Genomic DNA, 20091 nt, shown 5'->3' on the forward strand with positions numbered 1-20091 from the left:
ATAATATATAACACTATGTATAATAATATAATGTAATAATATATAATAACACAATGTATAATAACATCTAATAATATAACACAGACCGGAAATTACTGTAATAATATAACACAGACTGTAATATAATGTAATAATTTAACACAGACTGTAATATAATGTAATAATATAACACAGACTGTAATAATATAACACAGACTGTAATAATATAACACAGACTGTAATATAATGTAATAATTTAACACAGACTGTAATATAATGTAATAATATAACACAGACTGTAATAATATAACACAGACTGTAATAATATAACACAGACTGGTATATTCAGTAATAATATAACACAGGCTGGTATATACTGTAATAATATAACAAAAACTGCAATTTACTGTAATAATATAACAGACTGTAATATACTGTAATAATATAACAGACTGTAATATACTGTAATAATATAACACAGACTGGTATATACTGTAATAATATAACACAGACTGTAATAATATAACACAGACTGGTATATACTGTAATAATATAACACAGACTGTAATATACTGTAATAATATAACAGACTGTAATATACTGTAATAATATAACACAAGCTGGTATATACTGTAATAATATAACAAAAACTGCAATTTACTGTAATAATATAACAGACTGTAATATACTGTAATAATATAACAGACTGGTATATACTGTAATAATATAACACAAGCTGGTATATACTGTAATAATATAACACAGACTGTAATAATATAACACAGGCTGTAATATACTGTAATAATATTACACAGACTATAATGTAATAATATAACACAGACTGTAATAATATAACACAGGCTGTAATATACTGTAATAATATTACACAGACTGTAATAATATAACACAGGCTGTAATATACTGTAATAATATTACACAGACTATAATGTAATAATATAACACAGACTGTAATAATATAACACAGGCTGTAATATACTGTAATAATATTACACAGACTGTAATAATATAACACAGGCTGTAATATACTGTAATAATATTACACAGACTATAATGTAATAATATAACACAGACTGTAATAATATAACACAGGCTGTAATATACTGTAATAATATTACACAGACTGTAATAATATAACACAGGCTGTAATATACTGTAATAATATTACACAGACTATAATGTAATAATATAACACAGACTGTAATAATATAACACAGGCTGTAATATACTGTAATAATATTACACAGACTGTAATAATATAACACAGGCTGTAATATACTGTAATAATATTACACAGACTATAATGTAATAATATAACACAGACTGTAATAATATAACACAGGCTGTAATATACTGTAATAATATTACACAGACTATAATGTAATAATATAACACAGACTGTAATAATATAACACAGGCTGTAATATACTGTAATAATATAACACAGACTGTAATAATATAACACAGGCTGTAATATAATGTAATAATATAACACAGACTGTAATAATATAACACAGGCTGTAATATACTGTAATAATATTACACAGACTATAATGTAATAATATAACACAGACTGTAATAATATAACACAGGCTGTAATATACTGTAATAATATTACACAGACTATAATGTAATAATATAACACAGACTGTAATAATATAACACAGGCTGTAATAATAAAACACAGGCTGTAATATACTGTAATAATATATCACAGACTGTAATATACTGTAATAATATATCACAGACTATAATATAATGTAATAATATAACACAGACTGGTATAATATAACACCGGCTGTCATATACTGTAATAATATAACACAGACTGACCACAGTTCTCCCTTTTAAATACTTGGGTATGATGTTAGACCCCAATCTATCTTTTGGCCTCCACATAGATAATACTCATCAAAACTTTATCCAAAACGATGTGCCCTGTACAGAAACAAATCCTGCCTAAGCCCTTCATCAAGCATGTCAAACTCAAAGTCTAGCACGGCCACATAAACAAGGTTTAAGTTTATGTGGGCCACAAAAAAAAAACAACTTAAATTTTCATTGAAACAGGTTTATTTTGAAAAGTACATTATAAAAAAAAAAAACAGCACCCCCCTCTACTAAATCCCAGCACCCCCCTCTACTAAATCCCTGTCCTCCCCCTCTACTAAATACCAGCACCCCCCTCTAGCCAACAAGCAGACTCCACTTGCATTGCCACTTCCAGTATGCGACCCCGTAGTCCGGCCTCTGGTATACCCCAAATGGCGCCGCTCGCACCCTGTGCCAAATCTGATCCTCCAGCTACTTCTTGAAACCCTGTGAAGGTGGAGCACGTCGGAATGTGAGGTGGCGTTGCGTGTCTCCATGCACCTCCAGGTACTCCACTGTCCAGTCGCAGCCAATGCAACAATGACCAACACACACATTCACTGACACACACACACTCACTGACAGACACCAACAGACACACACACACTGAATGACACACTCACTGAGAGACACAGTCACTCATTAACACAGACACTCACAGACACACACTCACTGACACACACACACTCACTGACACACAGACACTCACTGACAGACACACACATTTACACCTTCTTGCACACACATCATTTTCGTCATTGCTTCCTACCTTTGGAAGCCGAAGTTGTGCTTCTCCCTGGGGTCCAGTGATGATCTTCTATCTGCTCCTCACTGGCGAGCAGTTTAGTGATGCCGGGTGCTGGAATATGACATCATATTCCGGCGCCCGGCTTCACTACAGATGGTGCGCGAGAGGGAGCAGTGAGGAGCAGGAACACTAAGCTCCCTCGCTGGACCTCCTCCCCGGCCGGGTACTTTTTTGCAGAGTAGGCACCTGCAATGTGGGGAAAGGCAGTGCTTCGTCTGCTTTAACACCAATCATGTACTCGCGGCTGGCCGGGCCGCAAAGATGTCCTTTGTGGCCATGGGCCGCAAGTTTGACATGCTTGCCCTTCAGTAAAGGAAAAGATTGTACAGCAAATGCTGATGCCAATCATTGATTATGGGGATGTAATATATGCACCTGCACCGCAAACCCACCTTAATAAACTCAATACATTGTATAACTCGTTCTGCCGCTTTGTGCTACAATGTAATTACATGATCCACCACTGTGACATGCTAAAAGAACTAAACTGGCTGTCGCTGGAATCCAGATGACGAAGGTGCATGTAATACTGCACCGAAACGCGCGTTGGGCGTTTTTCTTCGTAGAGCCGGCTCAATATGCAACAATAATTGCGTAGAGTTGGCTCGGTATAAAGCAATAATAGCGTAGAGCTGGCTCGGTATGCGGCAATAGCGTAGAGTTGGCTCGATCTGTGACAATAATTGCGTAGAGCTGGCTCGGTATGCGGCAATAATAGCGTAGAGCCGGCCTGGTATAATGCAATAATAGCGTAGAGCCGGCTCGGTATAAAACAATAATAGCGTAGAGCCGGCCTGGTATAATGCAATAATAGCGTAGAGCCGGCCTGGTATAATGCAATAATAGCGTAGAGCCGGCTCGGTATAAAGCAATAATAGCGTAGAGCCGGCCTGGTATAAAGCAATAATAGCGTAGAGCTGGCTCGGTATAAAGCAATAATAGCGTAGAGCTGGCTCGGTATAATGCAATAATAGCGTAGAGCCGGCTCGGTATAAAGCAATAATAGCGTAGAGCCGGCCTGGTATAATGCAATAATAGCGTAGAGCCGGCCTGGTATAATGCAATAATAGCGTAGAGTTGGCTCGATATGCGACAATAATTGCATAGAGTTGGCTCGGTATAAAGCAATAATAGCGTAGAGCTGGCTCAGTATGCGCCAATAATAGCGTAGAGCCGGCCTGGTATAATGCAATAATAGCCTAGAGCCGGCCTGGTATAATGCAATAATAGCGTAGAGTTGGCTCGATATGCGACAATAATTGCATAGAGTTGGCTCGGTATAAAGCAATAATAGCGTAGAGCTGGCTCAGTATGCGGCAATAATAGCCTAGAGCCGGCCTGGTATAATGCAATAATAGCCTAGAGCCGGCCTGGTATAATGCAATAATAGCCTAGAGTTGGCTCGGTATGCGGCAACAAAAGCCTAGAGTTGGCTCGGTATGCGGCAACAAAAGCCTAGAGTTGGCTCGGTATGCGGCAACAAAAGCCTAGAGTTGGCTCGGCATGCAGCAACAAAAGCCTAGAGCTGGCTCGGTATAATGCAATAATAGGCTAGAGCTGGCTTGGAAGAAAGCAATAATAGCATAGAGTTGGCTCAGTATGCGGCAATAATAGCCTTGAGCTGGCTCAGTATGAAGTAATAATAGCGTAGAGTTGGCTCGGTATAAGCAATAATAGCGTAGAGCTGGCTTTGTATGCGGCAATAATAGCTTAGAGCCGGCTCGATATAAAGCAATAATAGCGTAGAGTTTGCTTTGTATGCGGCAATAATAGCCTAGAGTTGGCTCGGTATAAAGCAATAATAGCGTAGAGTTGGCTCGGTATAAAGCAATAATAGCGTAGAGTTGGCTCGGGATAAAGCAATAATAGCGTAGAGTTGGCTCGGTATAAAGCAATAATAGCGTAGAGTTGGCTCGGTATAAAGCAATAATAGCGTAGAGTTGGCTTTGTATGCGGCAATAATAGCGTAGAGCAGACTCGGTATAAAGCAATAATAGCGTAGAGTTGGTTCGTTATAAAGCAATAAAAGCGTAGAGCTGGCTCGGTATTAAGAAATAAAAGCGTAGAGCCGGCTCGGTATGCGGTAATAATAGCGTAGAGCTGGCTCGGTATAATGCAATAATAGCATAGAGTTGGCTCGGTATGCGGCAATATTACCCTAGAGCTTGCTCGGTATAATGCAATAATAGCGTAGAGCTGGCTCGTTATTAAGGAATAATGGCGTAAAGTTAGCTCAGTATGCGACAATAATAGCGGAGAGCTGGATCGGTATGTGGCAATATTAGCGGAGAGCTGGCTGGAGTATACTGTAGGATTGCACTAGTAAGAAGGAAGCCTTACAGATACGAGTAGTTTGGGTTTTTATGCATTGTTTAGTCGGGGTGTCCATGATATTTCAATCCTGCGTGCTGATATGGATAGTTTTGTTGTCTGGTTTGTACATTCCCTTATTGGTATTTGATTAGTATATATCTTCATCAGAACGGTGCTGGTAATCTCCTATGCTCATTTTTGGGATTTTAAAATACGACTGCTGTATACCCATTGCATTATACCTTCTGATACGTGGCCTTTTACTGCAGAGAGGGATGTTTGAAGAACTGCACCGCTCCCAAAAGTCCAGACAGATCCAAAAGGACCAGAATCCAGTTTCTTAAATATCTAGACGTCTAGAAATTTGAAATAATGCAGGAGAAGATGGAGATGATAAAGAAGATATGGAATCATATCTCAGAGATGGGCAACCAGCTGAATGAGACGGTAAGGGAGAACTTTAAATATCCTGAAATAAGGGTTCCTTCAAACACCATGGCCACCTCAGTGATTGGAAGTGGTAATGGTGCCTGGGGTCTGTATGTACGGCGCTATAAACTCTGCAAATACTGACTTTAACTCCATCTCCTGGAATGCCATAGGGGGATCATCTTACCCTCAGCCCACCCTCCCTGATGCCATAGGGGGATCATTAGCCCGCCCATGTCTTACCCTCAGCCCACCCTCCCTGATGCCATAGGGGGATCATTAGCCCGTCCATGTCTTACCCTCAGCCCACCCTCCCTGATGCCATAGGGGGATCATTAGCCCGCCCATGTCTTACCCTTAGCCCACCCTCCCTGATGACATAGGGGGTCATTTACCCGTCCATGTCTTACCCTCAGCCCACCCTCCCTGATGCCATAGGGGGATCATTAGCCCGTCCATGTCTTACCCTCAGCCCACCCTCCCTGATGCCATAGGGGGATCATTAGCCCGCCCATGTCTTACCCTCAGCCCACCCTCCCTGATGCCATAGGGGGATCATTAGCACGTCCATGTCTTACCCTCAGCCCACCCTCCCTGATGCCATAGGGGATCATTAGCCCGCCCATGTCTTACCCTCAGCCTACCCTCCCTGATGCCATAGGGGGATCATTAGCCCGCCCATGTCTTACCTTCAGCCCACCCTCCCTGATGCCATAGGGGGGTCATTTACCCGTCCATGTCTTACCCTCAGCCCACCCTCCCTGATGCCATAGGGGGATCATTAGCCCGCCCATGTCTTACCCTCAGCCACCCTCCCTGATGCCATAGGGGGGTCATTTACCCGTCCATGTCTTACCCTCAGCCCACCCTCCCTGATGCCATAGGGGGATCATTAGCCCGTCCATGTCTTACCCTCAGCCCACCCTCCCTGATGCCATAGGGGGATTCATTAGCCCGCCCATGTCTTACCCTCAGCCCACCCTCCCTGATGCCAGGTTCTGTCAGCAGTAGAGGATTGGGCAGAGGGGAGAACTGGGCCTTGGTGCTGGTACAGGATTTTTATAATTTAGATATTGCATTCTTAAAACATATATTTTTGTTGGAGTAACCATTTAATTATACAGTAAAGATAAGCAAACTTAAAATAGGATAAAGGAGAATATTCCATATTGTGAGATGAAGGTTACTGTCTAAGCATGTTTGACCTATCAAAAAACATATCTCCCATACCCATCTGCTGTCAGATTCATGGTTGTCTCGATCTAAGTGACATTGTTTCCTATTTAGGATCAGTGTGAGTTTGAGGAAGTGGCCGTTTACTTCTCCCAGGAGGAGTGGGATTGTTTAAATGAAGAAGAGAAGAAACTTTACCGGGATGTGATGATGGAGAATTACCAGACCCTCAGCTCTCTGGGTAAGGAAAACTCCTGCTCGTCTATGGAAAGTGTCACTCCAGAAACCACTGGATTTATATCTGGAACAAGAAAGACATTTTCCTCGGATACACTGTAAGCGTATTGTGCGTGTGGAAGGAAAAGGATGTAAATTTCATTGTACAATGTCCCTTATCTTTCATTTGCAGGATGGGTCAACATGACACCTTCAGTTATATCGATGATTGAGAGTGGAGAAGAACCATGTGTGAGGGGTCTCTGGAAGACTATGGAGATTAAGCAAGACGCGGGTTAGTAACAAACTCTTTAGTGTATGGCACAGATTAGACCAATATCTTGCCTTTTTTTTTCTTTACTCATTAACTTTAATTCCTTATCATTTACCACCAAAAAAATATCTATTCTATCAAGGCAAGTTTAGCCTTTCATAAATTCCAAAATTAAAGGGTTACTCCAAGCACCATCACCACTTGTGTTTTGACGTGATCATGGTGCTTGGAGTCTGTAAAGATTGCTGGAACATTTTCAGCCCGTGACCAGAGTTTTTTTTGGCAGCTAATGTCAATTCCGTGCATAGTTTGTGACGTTCAGTACACACAGCATGCTGTCATGTTATGTTACCATAACAATTATTCTAGGCCTCCAACGGTTTCTACGCATAAAACCAGTTACGCTCATCATAGTACCTGTACAACAAATCAAGGTATAGTTCTCTACTCATTACAGGACCTTTTTCATACAAGACCTAACGCGGTCTCGATTCATTACGACTGACTCACGGTCCTACGCCTACGGTGTGTTAATTCTTTACAATTTTTCTACCCAGGCCTACGGTCATACTGCCATCAGGCAAGAAAGCACCCAACCTACCTAACCTGGTACTCAGCCATACCACCAGGTACTTACGTCCTTACTCATGTACGGCAATCACTACCCCAAGGCCTCAATCAGCCTCTCTCCATAACGTAAACTCGTCCCAGTCTTATACTAACCATTCAGATTCCTCAATTCAGGATCTCATGTTGCGCTCCTAACAGCCAACCCTCACTACAAATCATATGCCACCACGCTACGCATAAATACATCAACATCTGTCTTAATCCTTAGGCTTCTTCTACGAGGACAGCAGCAGCCAAGACTCGCTACATTAAAATAATAGAAGGTTCCAGTTCTCGATTACAACCTTTTCAAGGTTAGTATCCACACATTACACCAGAATTCCCAGTCAACCTTAAGTATACAAGTGAACTGGCTACAGGGTCTAGGCTACCGCCTTAGCTCACCCTATTAGAAAATCCAGTCCCGCAAGGCCATCTCCCACCTCAACACGGAGGTACGGCCCCACGCCCAAATCATCGTTCTACGCCTCGCCCGCCCTACTACAGGGCTATAGTCAGGGCCTCACCTGTCACGGCCACACGTTTTGAATCCCTTTACAGTCACCGAGAGGCCAACACCCCGCCACCACGTCTGTGGCCACAATTTACTAAGCCAAATCATAGGTAGAGCCTCTCACCACCACTTGGCATTAGCAGGGCCTCACCTATCACAAATTTCACAGCTAAGTTTTTCGCTTCGGCACTAGCATTACAGTCCAGTTCTTCTAAAAATACCCCCCCTCACATCCCTCCCGGTTCCCTTACTCCCCTTCTAATATCTCATTCACTAAATCATTTTTAGAATGTCCCAAGAACCAACCCCCATTGAAGAGTTGCCAGAAGAGATCCCGTTTACGCCCACCAGACCGGAGTCTCCAGGCGAATCTCTCACCCCCTCAACTCCCACGTCCTTGAGAGCATGGACTATTCCTAAAATTACAGCCGAGCTTAGGCTCAGGGGAAATCCCCTTTCCAGCTACGGCTAGAAAGGCAGAACTTTACCAACTGCTCACCTACCAAGCTTCTGAGCCTAGGCCAAGCACTAGCTCTCAAGGACAGCCACCAAGCACTGGCATGGCCACCCAGGATACCCTGGCAGCAATCTTGGCCAACTTGCAGACTCTTAATAGCAGGCTATCTAAGGTGGAGAGCGCCATCGCCTCCCCAGGTAATACCCCGGGCCTCCCAGTCTCCACCTGGCTGTCCCCGCTGTACCACCATGCCCCCCCATGTGCCCGGCCAGGTTGCCCCCAAACAAATGACTAAACGACATAAATGTCGACAACCTGTTTTTTTTACCTAAGGTCACACCCTAGCAGGCACCTGGTGGAATATCTGACCAGTGGGTTCACACAGGGTTTTCTCACGGGTATCGTAGCCATCCCCACAGGCACACTGGAATGTCCCAATCTTTTGTCAGCATGCCAAGATCCAGTTTCCACAGACACTCTCCTTTCCTCTGAAATTGCCAACAGTTTCATGATCGGCCCTTTCACCTCCTCACCATTTTCCTCTTGGCGCACTAACCCCATTGGTGTTGCAGTACACAAATATTCTAATAAAAAATGGCTAATTATTGATTTATCGGCACCGCACTCCTCTTTTGTTCCCAGCATAAATGCACTCATACCCGCAGACGAACTCTCACTTCAGTATGTAACAATTGACGACGCCATACAGGTCATCTCATCTGGTAGTCACCCCTGGCTCAGCAAAACGGACATCACAAATGCTTTTAAATTATTACCCATGCACCCCTCACTCTGGCACTTGCACGGTGTTAAATAGCGAGAAAAGTACTACTTCTCCACACGACTCACTTTCGTTTCTCGAAGCAGCCCCAAACTGTTCGATATCTTCGCTGAGACACTATGCTGGCTGCTTCTGAACGTCCTCAGGTGTCACTCCGTTATTCACTACCTAGACAACTTATTACTGATAGAGCCAGGGGCACAAACACCCACCGCTATCAGCAGTACTACAGCACTTTTTTCCACGCTTGGTTTACCATTATCCCCATCAAAAACAATTGGCCCCACAACTAAATGAACCTTTTTGGGGATAGAGCTAGACTCTGTTACCCTCAGAGCTAGCCTTCCCCATGACAAACTGACCTGCTTGAGAGGGGAGATAGACATGTTCCTGCGGAATGATGTTTGCACCAGGAAGGAACTCCAGTCCCTTCTGGGATCCCTGAACTTCGCCATGCGCATCATCCCGCAGGGAAGGTCTTTTATATCCAGGCTTCTCTGCCTGCTCCACGGGGTACCGGACTCTTCCCCAGTTTCATTGGACCCCCACGCCAAGGCTGACTTAGCTATGTGGGGGAACTTTTTGGCAGATTGGAACGGTATCTCCATGTTTATCCCCCCTCTCTCCATTTCTTCGCCCATCATTCACACAGACGCTGCAGCCAACACTGGTTTCGCAGCCATCTTTGGGAACCACTGGTTCAGGGGTCACTGGCCCGCTGAGACGGATGCCTTGCCAAGATTCAGGGAGACCTCAGCCCTATTCGAAATCTATCCCATTGTGGTGGCCGCACACACCTGGGGTCATCTCTGGTCCAGCAAGGCAGTAAAATGCTATTCTGATAACTCGGCGGCTTGCGAAATCATTAACAAGGGGCGCTCATCGTCCCTGACCATCATGCGGCTGATTCGCAAGCTGACCTGGCTGGCAGCAACCGTCCAGTTTCACTTAGTTTGTTTTCACATCCCGGGTATCCACAACACGGCTGCTGATGCTCTTTCTCGCTCTCAATTCCAGGTATTCTCCCAGGCACTCCCTACGGCTCACCACCAGCCATCCAGGACACCACGATTTCACAAACTAATCCTGGATTGAGCACACTAATGCATCACGCTAGAACTTTCACTCACCAAGCACTATCACCTAACACAGCTCTCTCTTATAATAGGGCACTTACCATATTTAACAAATTCACTGCAGAATTCGGTTTACAAGGCGACTTTTCTACACAAACCATGGTGGCTTTTGCCTCTTTCTGCCACTTACATCTTAAACTTTCTCACAACACTATTAAACTTTACCTCACCGGGGTTCAGCACCATAGCCTCACCAATTTTCCTAACAACACCCCCTTCTTGTTATTATATCCCATTAAAAAGGTCTTGAAAGGTATATTAAAGGTTTCAGTTCCACTCACCACCACTAGACAACCTATAGATGGGCCTATCTTTAGATCACTTAGCAATCTCCTTGACGAATCCCTGTTCGATCCCAACACATACCTGGTGATCAAATCGGCTATTTATCTTGCTTTCTACGGTTTTCTCAGACCCAGAGAGTTCACCGTTGTTTGTCAAGGAGATATCACGCACAGCCTAAAAAAATCACACCTCACAAAGGTGGAGGATCACTACCTACTTAAGATCCCATCAACTAAAACTAATCATTCACAACACCCCACCATAATTCCTCTCTTCCCTACCGATAATGCCTGGTGTCCGGTCAAGGCGCTAGACCACCTACGGTCAACCCATCATGCGCACTTACCAGACTCTCCGCTCTTATCACTACAAGGGCACCCGCTCACCACGGCTAAATTCACGACACACGTCAGAACACTACTAGCTAAACTGGGTATCAATCCGGCTTCATTCTCCGGGCACTCCTTCCGCATAGGAGCCGCCTCATCAGCCTCTAGCACAAACACCCCGGTCCACATCATCAAGAGACTGGGTCGTTGGACATACATATATACCACGACCGGAGAAAGAGTTTCGTCAAGCTTTCAGGAACTTGGTTATGTAAAAAGGCAATAAAGTGTTTATTTTCTCGAACTTCTCTTTTGCCCTCTTTTATTTACAGGCCCACTCGTACGTTGGTTTCGGCACACCACAACCAACTTTGCCCTTACAGATACTATCCATTGCGTATTAAATTCCGAGCACAAATATATATATGGGTGTGTATATATATATGTGTATATGTATATATGATTTTTTTTTATTATTTTTATTTACATATAGGTGTGTATGTATGTGTGTATATATATATGTGTGTGTGTGTGTGTGTATGTATATATAATTTAAAACATTTTTTTAATATATATATATATACACACACACACACACACACACACAGTGGTACCTCGGTTTACTAAATTAAAATGCGTTCTCTGTGACGTTTCTTATTGTGAAAAATGTGTAAACCGAAACACAGTTAATCCGTTCTGGAGGTCAGACAAAAGTCAAAATGAGCTGGCATGGAAACCAACCCACAATGCAGAACACACAATAAAAGGCATGCAAACGACGAAGCTCAGCTCACTACCTTTCCACAGCTTGAGAAATGCACCAAAAAGTCCCAAAACAACTGCAAACTATTTCCAGAATGGCTCCAAAACTCGATGCAAAAGCCGCTCCAACACCTCCACACTCGACGCCACGTGCTACCCACAGGCTCCAGCATGCAGGGGGCGGTGCTATAAACCTCCCAGGTGCAATGCATCTTGGGAAAACTTGCCTTGTATTGCGAAAATAATGTGTAAACAGAGGCATTATTTTCAATGTATTTTCATTTGTAAACCGAAAATTATGTTAACCGAGGCGTTTGTAAACCGAGGGCCCACTGTATATATATAAAAAAAATGAATGAAGAGAGAGCACTCAGTGGATTTGTCAAAGTTGTATTCGTGAAGACTTAGGCGATTAGCGATTCGACCCAGAAGGTCTTTATCAAGATGTGTTATCAAGAAGTTTATATAAGGCATAGAGTTTATGCTTGTACACATCTTGATAAAGACCTTCTGGGTCGAAAGGTTGATCGCCTAAGTCTTCACGAATACATTTTTCAGGAAGAGGCTGGATTAATTTCTAATTAGTGGGGTAATAGCTGCTTGATCCAAGGAGACATCTGACTGCTATTTTGGGGTCAAGAAGGAATTTTTTCCTAGTTTGTTGCAAAATTGGAAGCGCTTCAGACTGGGTTTTTTGCCTTCTTTTGGATCAACAGCAAAAACATATGTGAGGAAGGCTGAACTTGATGGACGCGTCTCTTTTCAGCTATCTAACTATGTAACTATGATTAACCCTGCAATGAAACTGCTATGTTTACAGCTGCAGGTTATACACTTAGACAGTGTATGTATGTGTAAGTGTGTGTGTATATATATATATATATGATCTAAGTATATATTATTTATTTTCAAACTGTTTTTAAACTTTATTACAGGCAGCAGGGGAGCTGGGGGACTACCTGTCATTCCAGGCACGCCCCCTGCGGGCACTGCTATGGACGGCTATTCCGTCCATGTGATCGTGAGGTCCTCGCAAGAACCAGATCGGCACCAGGGGGACTCCCTGGGATGCCAGCTAAGTCCCCCATCGTTTAGAGCAGGGTCCCCAAGGATGGCATAGCACACCCACTGTCCTTAAGGTGTTAAAAGAACACTATAGTCACCAGTACCACTACAGTTTAATGTAATTGTTCTGGTTTATGTAGCCTTTCCCTGCAGGCATTTAACCCCTTAAGGATGGAGTCAGTTGTACACGTTCTGATCAAAACAAAACGTAAACAAAACCTTGAATTTGCGCTATATGTCTGTCCAACCATAATTCACCTCTTTCACCTCCACACTTATTATATATCATTTTGTTCAGGAGAAACGGGGGTTCATATCAAATATTTATATCTGAAAAACAATTTAATATAAATAAAATGTAAAAAACTTTGAGGAATTAAGAAATTTTGTTATTTTTCAAATTGTGCATGGCATTTTAATTGTTAATATCATAATACTGTTAGTTTTTACTGCAATAAATTACACATTTGTTTTCAGCGATGTCTCACAAGTACAGAAGTACTTAGTCACAAACACTTCATTAAAAAACTGCACTTTCACTGATGATCTCATTGTCAATATAGGTTTTACCGATCTAACACTCATATTTTTGTTCAGGGATTCCTAATGGGTTAAACAGTCCCCCCCCCCCCCCCCCCCCAATGTACAGGTTTTATGGTTTGCTTAGATTGGTTTGCTTAGCCTATGTTGCCTTTGAGACCATATGGCAGCCAAGGACTGAGAATTACCCCCATCATGGAATACCATTCACAAAAGTAGACAACCCAGGGTATTCAGAATTGGGTAAGTCTAGTCTTTGGTAGTACCCACTTAGTCACAATTGTAGCCAAAGTTAGTTTTCAGTTTTTTTTTGTTTGTTTGTTTTTTGCATTTTTCACACAAAAACTGCACTTTCACTAATGATATCATCATCATTACAAACGTTAGTGTTTTAAAACACTCATTTGTGTTCAGCAAAGTCTCACGAGTACAAAAAAAAATATTTGTGCATATGTATGTACTATATTTACATAATTAATGAATTTTTATTCATTAATTATGTAAATATAGTACATACATATGCACAAATATTTTTTTTTATATATATGTGTATAAATATTTATAATTCTAAGTGTATTTTGATATATATATATCAAGATACGCTTATGACTAAATTTTTCTATTTTTCTATTTTTGTTTTACATATATTTTTTTAATATATGTATAATATATTATAAGTTAATTAAAACATCTGATTAGCATATTCTCCACATATAATTTATTTCTAAGTGTATTTTGGTATTAATATATAGATTAATACCAAAATACAGTAGGAATTAAATTATAGATAGATGTATTATATTTATATAATATGCTAATCAGGTGTTTTCATGAACTTACAATAGAACACGCAGGCAGTCTCATAGACTGCTTTGCAGCCATGTGATTTGCAACGTCTCTGGAGGGTCAAAATGGAAGCAGGGGGACTGCCTGTCTCCTGAGGCAGTCCCCCCAGATCCGGAACGCCGGTCCAGGTAAGTGTGCAGGGACAGGGAACTAACGATCGTCAGGGCGTACTATGCTGCCCTAATGGCGATTAGGCTCAATAAGTGTGGGGTGGCATAGTACGCCCTAACGGTGTTAATGGTTTAGATTCAGAGAAAAAGCAGTGTTTATATTACTGCCTAGTAACACCTCTAGTGACAGTCACTCAGACAGTCACTAGAAGGTCCTGGGTCAGTACTGCACATGTTCTGCATGGAGGCACTGAATATTCTCCATAGAGATTTGCAAGCTTTCTGTAGTAGCCTGGACTGGAGTTACGTCCTATTCTGACCCCCGGTATCACTAAACCGCAGAAGGGAACAGAGAACTGTAGGGAGATTGCCTCCTTGCTGCCTCAGCTACTCCCAATGCCATCTACGCTCTCCCTTACAGCTGCCTTCGCTAAAGGGATATTAAATTCTAGGCTCCATGACAAGATGTATAGTCACCATGGCAACCTGGAATTTCTAGAGCCCTGGCTTAATCTAAAAATGTTGGGAACCACTGCTTTTACTCTTACATTTGCGTATAGTGCATTAAGTTTTTGTACCAGTCAGCAAAACCAATAAAAGCTACTTACTTTCCTTGCTTCGGCAGATCTCGCTGCAGAAATCTGCAAACCCTGGGAATTTGCAGCAGACGTAGAAGATTCAGAATATCTTCCAGAGGTCCATGATTTAGAAAACTACCTTCAGGAATCTAGCATTGTCAGCAGTCTGGGTGCAGAGGAAAAAATGGGTGAGACGTTTGAATTCTGAATCTTGGTGTATATTTTTTATATATGAACATTTTAATTTGTGGTTTTGATTGGTGGTAGGGATCGACCAATTATTGGCAGCCTGCACAAAGCCAATTGACCACCATAGAGTGTAATGTCCCTCGTCCCTGGCCACTAGGCAGAAAAAGGGAAATAAAACTAAAAATATTTTAGTTAAAATGATTTATTAACGCATTGAGGACGGAGGCATTGTACAAGTTCTGATCAAAACAAAAACTGGAATTTGACTAATTATTATGTCTGTTCAACCATAATTATTATTATTTATATAACACCATCAGATTCCGTAGCGCTGTACAATGTATTAAATCCACCCACACCTATATTATTTTGTTCAGGAGAAACCGGGTTTATTTTCACATCCTGTATTTATATTGAAACCTAATTTTATTTAAATGATATCTAAAAAAGTGTGAGAAATTGAGAATTTTTTGTTATTTTCTTAGTACTACATGACATTTTAACTGTGAATGTCATAATACTATTAGATTTTACTGCAATAAAATGCACATACCGTATATACTCGAATATAAGCCGACCCGAATATAAGCCGAGGCCCCTAATTTTACCCCAAAAAACTGGGAAAACTTATTGACTCGAGTATAAGACTAGGTTGGGAAATGCAGCAGCTACTGGTAAATTTCTAAATAAAATTAGATCCCCAAAAATTATATTAATTTAATATTTATTTACAGTGTGTGTATATAATGAATGCTGTGTGTATATGAATGCTGTGTGTATATGAATGCTGTGTGTGTATGCAGTGTGTGCATGAATGCAGTGTGTATATAATGAATGGAGTGCGGTGCGTGTATATGAGTGCGGTGCGTGTATATGAGTGCGGTGCGTGTATATGAGTGCGGTGCGTGTATATGAGTGCGGTGCGTGTATATGAGTGCGGTGCGTGTATATGAGTGCAGTGCGTGTATATGAGTGCAGTGTGTGTATAATGAATGCAGTTTGTGTATGAGTGCAGTGTGTATATAATGAATGCAGTGCAGTGTGTGTATATGAGTGCAGTGTGTGAATAATGAATGCAGTGCAGTGTGTGTATGAGTGCAGTGTGTATGCAGTGTGTATATAATGAATGCAGTGCAGTGTGTGAGTGCAGTGTGTATGTATGAGTGCAGTGTGTATGTATGAATGCAGTGTGTATATAATGAATGGAGTGCAGTGTGTGTATGAGTGCAGTGTGTGTATGTGTGTATGCAGTGTGTGTATATGAGTGCAGTGTGTGTATAATGAATGCAGTGCAGTGTGTGTATGAGTGCAGTGTGTATATAATGAGTGCAGTGTGTGTATAATGAATGCAGTGCAGTGTGTGTATGAGTGCAGTGTGTATATAATGAGTGCAGTGTGTATATAATGAGTGCAGTGTGTATATAATGAATGCAGTGTGTATGTATGAGTGCAGAGTGTGTGTATGAATGCAGTGTGTGTATAATGAATGGAGTGCAGTGTGTGTGTATGAGTGCAGGGTGTATGCAGTGTGTGTATATAATGAATGCAGTGCAGTGTGTGTATGAGTGTGTGTATGAATGCAGTGTGTGTGAGTGCAGTGTGTGTGTGTGTGTGCAGAGCATTGGTGGGGGTGGGCATTTTATTAATAATTATTATTGTAATATATATATTTTTTTAATGTTATTATTTTTTTATTATTATTATTTTTTATTATTATTTATTTTTTCGTCCCCCCTCCCTGCTTGTTAGCTGGCCAGGGAGGGGGGCTCTCACTCCCTGGTGGTCCAGTGGATGGGCTGTAGGAGGGGGGCTGTCAGGAAGCTGTAACTTACCTTCACCGCAGCTCCTGTCAGCTCCCTTCTCTCTCCTCCGTCCGTGCTGCTCCCAGGTCAGCTTCCTCTGCAACTCTCGCGGCCGCGCGGAGCGTTGCCACGGTAACCCGTGGCAACGCTCTGACCCCGCGGCTCTCGCGAGAGTTGCAGAGGAAGCTGACCTGGGAGCAGCATGGACGGAGGAGAGAGAAGGGAGCTGACAGGAGCTGCGGTGAAGGTAAGTTACAGCTTCCTGACAGCCCCCGGTCCTTGTCTGTATTATGGCAATAAAAATTGCCATAATACAGACAACTGACTCGAGTATAAGACGAGTGAGTGTTTTTCAGCACAAAAAATGTGCTGAAAAACTCATCTTATACTCGAGTATATACGGTATTTGTATTCAGCAATGTCTCACAAGTACAACAGCACCCCCCTGTGTACAGATTTTATGGGGTTTTGGAAATTTACAGGGTCAAATATAGGGTTTTCCCCCTTTTCAGTTTTTGCACATTAGAATTTGCCAGATTAGTTTGCTGGCCGTATGTTGCCTTTGAGACTGTATGGCAGCCTAAGAATGAAAATGAACCCTATCATGGCATACCATTTGGAAAAGTAGACAACCTAAGGTATTAAAAATGGGGTATGTTCAGTATTGTTGAGTAGCCACTTAGTCCTAAACCCTGGCCAAAGTTAGCGTTCATATTTGTTTTTTGCTTTTAAAAAAAAAACAAAACAAAAAAAAACATCCTTTTTACCAACAATATCATCAGCATTATACATTTTACTGCTCTGAAACACTCACATTTGTATTCAGCAGTTTCTCATGATTACAATAGTACCCTTCATGTGCAGGTTTTATGGTGTTTTGGAAAGTTACAGGGTCACTATAGGACTTGCCCATTTTAGTTTGCCAAATTGATTTGCTGGACCTGTGTTGCATTTTGAGACCATATGGCAGCCCAGAAATGGGAATTACCTACCGTCATGGCATACCATTTGCAAACGTAGACAACTCGTATATTATACATGGGTGGCGGAGCAGAGCAGCGAGTGGAGTCAGATGCACGTTCTTGTAGCCCCTCTAGTTTCCGGGGAATTTTTTATTTTTTTGCTGATCTTAACCCGAATCTGGGAGTGAAAACACTCCCATTACACTGGGAAGACAAGCCTGAACTGACAGATGCCATTCTTCTATCCTGCAAGTTACGAAAGCCAGTGCCTCGGGCCTACAACGCTGAGTTACCATGATTTTTCTGCAATGACTAGTGCGGCGGAGAGAACTCAGCCCATGCCTACTCTCCCGGTAACCTCCTCCGGATTACCACCGACAACCATAGACCAACAGTCACAAAAGCCGACCCTACCTACGCCCAGAGACACTCCCGATATTGGACAGATATTGGCTTCTGCATCACGGGCCCATGAGTTGACTCTGTCGCTGCTGTTCTTGATCTGCCTGTAGTGACAACTCCATTGGCGGAGTCCCAAGTTGCAAATGATGGCAACGCCCCATCAACAACACTTGACCTACAAGACCTATTAATACACTTCCAAAGCATACTCAGAGCCGAGCCTAATGGTGTCACAACAGAGATACAGGCGCTCACAAACCATATACAAGCTTCGGAAGAAGATACCATTGACATGAAACAAAGGCTACAGGAAGTAATTGAAACTCTGCAGCAATTGCAAACCTCGCATTTCAACCTAGCTATGAGGGTTGATCAACTAGAAGATAGATATCGCCAGAAGAACATTAACATATGTGGTGCCACTGGCACCCTGCCTGCAGATGAACTCCCACGCTTTGTACGGTGGCTTCTTGCCTTTGTATTGCCAGAAAACCATGCCAAACAGTTCACGATTGTTGGTCTCTACCGAATCTCCAAATCTGCCCATGCACCAATGCCCCAGAGAACTGTACCGCACCATTCATGGTCCTCCTTCAGATGTAGGGCCATAGGAAATGGTACGGTTAGGGCGGAGCTACTAGCGTCACACTATACAATCCATTGATTGACGGACAGGAAAACGTCAATGCTCACGACAAATGACACACTATGCATTTTTTCTAAACCCCGCATGGCCCCTGGCGGTCCGTCTTGCAATAGAAATGCTCACCTGAATAGGCTAGACCATTCTAAACCTTCCAAACTGTACTGACCGAACCGTTCCGCGCAGTGGAAACGAGGCATTGGTGTACTGCTTCAGAAGGAAATAGACCAGTTTTTTTTTTTTTACTAGGCCCATTCGACTCTCCGCCCTTTGCTGTATGGAGAACTAACCCCATAGGTATGGTTACGGGTAAATCCTCCAATAAGCAAAGGTTGCTCATTAACCTTTCTGCTCCCCATGCTACGACTACAACTAGTCTTAACTCGCTCATCCCATCGGAGAAATTTTCACTCCAATACGCGACTGTGGACAATGCTATCAATGCTATTCTGTCAGCAGGTATAGGAGCGTGGCTAAACAAGACGGATATAGTAAACGCATTCAAGCTCCTCCCTATCCACCCTTCCCTGTGGCATCTACATGGTGTTAAGTGGCAAGGGTCATACTATTGTTTTCACACAATTTACTTTTGGTTCAATGAGCAGTCTGAGGATCTTTGATATGTTTGCCGAGACGTTGTGTTGGATGCTGCTTAATATCTGTCGATGCCCCACCATAATCCATTACCTTGACGATTTTCTGACCATAGAGAGTAACCTGTTTCCACCCAGTAGCCTCCAGACTACAATACAATTGTTTAAACGCTTGGGCGTTCCTGTTTCACCTACTAAAACTGAAGGTCCTGATACGGTTATCAATTTTCTGGGGGTAGTGCTGGACTCTGTTCATATGCAAGCCAGCCTTACCCCGGATAAGATTGAACGCATCCTCTCAGCTATTGACCATTACCTGGTGGAGGGTTCTTGCAATAGGAAGGAATTGCAATCACTATTGGGGTCACTTAATTTTGCCTTGAAAATTACACCACCAGGACGGGGA

At 42.4% G+C, this 20091-nt stretch overlaps 1 protein-coding gene across 5 annotated transcripts in view; it reads left to right on the top strand.

Annotated features, from left to right (window-relative positions):
- The window catches only part of LOC134575257 (oocyte zinc finger protein XlCOF6.1-like), a 103368-nt gene that overhangs the window by 77077 nt on the left and 6200 nt on the right, over positions 1-20091 (top strand). The window contains exons 2-5 of one of the 5 annotated variants that reach the window (XM_063434516.1): positions 5260-5437; positions 6707-6833; positions 7002-7103; positions 15142-15282. In XM_063434516.1, the coding sequence (XP_063290586.1) occupies positions 5363-5437; positions 6707-6833; positions 7002-7103; positions 15142-15282 (445 nt within the window). In that variant the 5' untranslated portion in view covers positions 5260-5362. Of the gene's footprint in view, positions 1-5030; positions 5438-6706; positions 6834-7001; positions 7104-15141; positions 15283-20091 lie in introns of those variants that run through there. The other 4 variants (XM_063434517.1, XM_063434515.1, XM_063434519.1 and 1 more) reach the window with 4 other exon arrangements.

The sequence above is a fragment of the Pelobates fuscus genome, chromosome 10, assembly GCF_036172605.1.
Source record: "Pelobates fuscus isolate aPelFus1 chromosome 10, aPelFus1.pri, whole genome shotgun sequence".
NCBI classification, from domain to species: Eukaryota; Metazoa; Chordata; class Amphibia; order Anura; family Pelobatidae; genus Pelobates; species Pelobates fuscus.